General features: G+C 38.2%; 1 protein-coding gene across 1 annotated transcript; it reads right to left on the bottom strand.

The window, feature by feature from the left end:
* Positions 1 to 2405: 2405 nt before the first annotated feature.
* LOC123641932 (olfactory receptor 52D1-like) lies at positions 2406 to 3356 on the bottom strand. The gene has a single exon (XM_045556873.1). It carries the CDS (start codon positions 3354 to 3356, stop codon positions 2406 to 2408), a length of 951 nt encoding a protein of 316 aa, XP_045412829.1.

The raw sequence follows: 3356 nt of genomic DNA, 5'->3' as shown, positions 1-3356 counted from the left end.
TAACTGCTTTTTCTTTACCAATATTTATGCTAGCCTACTTTTGTCTTCATATTTTCTAGATAAAAAATATACTAAAATACAATTCCCAAATACCCATTTTTCTTGACCACATCTAATCTAGAATCCTCCCAAACTTCCAAGATCACAAGCTCACGTCGTATAAGAATCCCCTCCCAACTCTCCGAATTGCTGCTTCTGGAATGCTTTCTTGCTTGCTGCATCAAGATTAATAAACTTAACTTTTTGAGTGTAAATATATTCTTTGTGGTCTTAGGTTAGTAGCTTTAATAATTTCCACAGAGGAGATAATCTACACGGTTGTTTAATTTTCCTTCCCCCAACATACAGGAAGCACCATCTTATGATTAATTTTTTGATAGTACTTTCCCATAGAAATGGCTTAATTATTTAACATGGAAATCATGAGAAGATCAAAAATATTCTCTCAGGTTAGGGACAGGTTGCACATTTTTGCCTCAGCCCAATGGAAAGAGGGCCTAGAATCAAAATGGATCATAAAATTATGATTACTCCAGTGTAGAGAAGGCATAGAATTATTTTAATATGTACAAAATTTCTTCTTTGTTCCCATAATATCTTTTACATCATGTCATTTCACGTGCCATATTTTGTTGTAATTTCATTATTTCCTCTCTTTTTAGATTGTGAGTTACCTAAAGTCTGACACTGTGCTTTATTTACTGGTGAAATTATACTATACCCTGTTACATAGTTTATCATCAATAAATATTTTTAAATGGATGTTCACCTATAAGAATAATAAATGAAGAGTGTTTCTAAAGTTCTTGCAAAAGTTTAGTTCTCTTCAGAAAGTGGGTTTAACATTTTCAGGCCTGAATAGAGGAATGAGGAGTTATTGCTTAATGATTACAAAGTTTCTGTTTGGAAACTTTAGTTTATCAGTTTCTTTAATAAGGTTTAGGAAATAGTGGTTGATGGTTGCACAATATTGTAAATGTAATTAGTGTCACTGAATTGTACACTTAAAATGATTAAAATGACAACATTTGTGTTATGTATATTTTACCATAGCACAATAAAGAAAACTCTAGCTTCTGTTTATATGACCCTTATTCATTGAACATCACATTACAAACTAAGTCAATGGTGGGTAGGCTGAATCTCAGACCTTAGAAAAATAAAGATACATGGATACTAAAGTTGAAAAGTAGAATGAATGCCTTAAAAGATCAAGAGTGTCTGGCAATAAACAATATATGATGAAAAATTGACACTGGAGAATATTACTATATTGTAAAGAAGAATAGACTGGCTACTTGCTTTTATGTTTTCCAAAGGGGAAAAACACCCAAAAAAGTATTAATAGAATGAATTCCTTAAAAAGATCAAGAGTGTCTGGCAAGAAACAACATATAATGAAAAATTGACTCTGGAGAATATTACTGTATCATGTAGAAGAATAGACTGGCTACTTACATTTATATTTTTCAAAAAGGGGAAAAGACCCAAAAAACAAAAAAAAAAAATGGCAATTCTTATGGAAGGTAAGTCTGTGCTGAAGCATGAAGGCTGTTTGGGGAAGGATTCTTGTCACTCTATCAGCCTCGATAGCATTAGCAGGAAACTCTGTGTCCTGGCAATTCTTGTATACACAAAGGGCTGTTGGCTAATGGAGGTAAGTGAAAGGTTAGATCGAGTTCACAGCAGCCCTCAGAATGATGTGCATGTTAAACCCATCACTCTTAGACTATCAGGAAAAATGCAAAAGTCGTCAGTCATGAGGTGAGTATATTAGCTACAAAGTGACATCTTTTGAAGTACTTCCTTGAAAATCTTGTGCTGTAGATTTCCCGTGGACTTATGTACTTTCAAAGTTCTCACAATAAATCAACCAGAAGTCACCGATTTTAAGCCTAATCCCAGATCCAAGGGATCTTGGGCTCTCACAGCCATCTCTAGCCTAGTCTGATACTCTCACTGAAGACTCTAAGAAAGTGCTAACAATAATTAATTAATTAGTGTGTGTATGTGTGTGCGTGTGTGTGTATTCTAAATTCCTTAACTACCTCTAGCACATGAGATTTCTGTATGCAGAGAGAATAACTTCCTGGCTCTTACTTTCAAGTGTACTGTAATTATACATTGCCTCCTCACCTTTCCCTAGAAAGATTCAAGACCTACAGGCCTATTAACAGGCTACGTGATAATTTTACAGGAAAATTGTATTCTATGGTTTTCTGTACATATAGCAAGTGTAGGTGAATTGTTCTAAATACTTCAAAAACTCTCAGATAATACATGATCCTGGCTTGCTAGGATTAGCAGAAACAGCAACTTCTAGTCCAAGTAAAAGAGGTGCTGAAAAAGGTAAAAGATTAATTATAACTTTCCCCATTAGACCTTGGGGTATGTAGCAATTGTATTTACCTCCTCCCCATAAAAATGTCAAATATTCTCAGGCGGATCTGTTTGGTATTAATGCCATATACCAGGGGGTTGAGAACAGGGGGCACGAGGAGATAGAGATTTGCAAGTACAATGTGGATCTGAGGAGGTACTTGGTGGCCAAAGCGATGTGTGAAAAAGGAAAAAAAGGCAGGGATATAGAAGACAAGAATCACACAGATATGGGCTCCACAAGTGCTAAATGCTCTGAATTGGGCATCCTTGGAGGGTAGGCTCAGCACAGTCCGCAGGATCAGGACATAGGAAGTGGCAATGAGGACCACATCCATGCCAGTGATTGACAGTGCCACAGTGAGACCATAAATGGTGTTAGGCTTGATGCTGGCACAGGCCAGCTTGGCTATGCCCATGTGCTCACAGTAGGTGTGGGGGATGATGTGATGTCCACAGAAAGGTAAGCGTTCAATAAGGATGACAAAGGGGAAAACAAACAGAAGACCACGAACCACACCTGCCAGACCAATCTTCCCAATCATGGTGGCATTGAGGATGGCCGTGTAATGAAGTGGACGGCAGATAGCCACATAGCGGTCGAAAGCCATGGCCAGAAGAACAGCTGACTCTGTGGCAAAGACTGCGTGAACAAAAAACATCTGGGTGAGGCAGCCACGGTAGGAAATTATGTGAGACTCAAGCCAGAATATTGTTAGCATTTTGGGCAATGTAGTTGAGCAGAGTACCAGATCAGTGATGGAAAGTAGACACAGGAAAAGGTACATTGGCTCATGCAGAGCTGTGTCTGTCATGATGATGTAAAGAATGGTACCGTTGCCCAACAGAGCAAGGATGTACATGGAGCAGAAGGGGATGGCAATCCAAACATGCTGGTCTTGCATCCCAGGGATTCCAAGCAGAATAAATGCAGAAGGGTGGGGGGCAGTGTCATTGGGCACAGATGTAGAGAGCAT

Source organism: Lemur catta, chromosome 7, assembly GCF_020740605.2.
Source record: "Lemur catta isolate mLemCat1 chromosome 7, mLemCat1.pri, whole genome shotgun sequence".
In the NCBI taxonomy this organism is placed as follows: Eukaryota; Metazoa; Chordata; class Mammalia; order Primates; family Lemuridae; genus Lemur; species Lemur catta.
The sequence above is the reverse complement of the archived record's forward strand: the minus strand, read 5'-3'. Positions and strand labels throughout refer to the sequence as shown.

Coding starts and splice junctions, on each gene's coding strand:
- LOC123641932 (XM_045556873.1), bottom strand. CDS start 3,356: ATGCTCTCTACATCTGTGCCCAATGACACTGCCCCCCACCCTTCTGCA.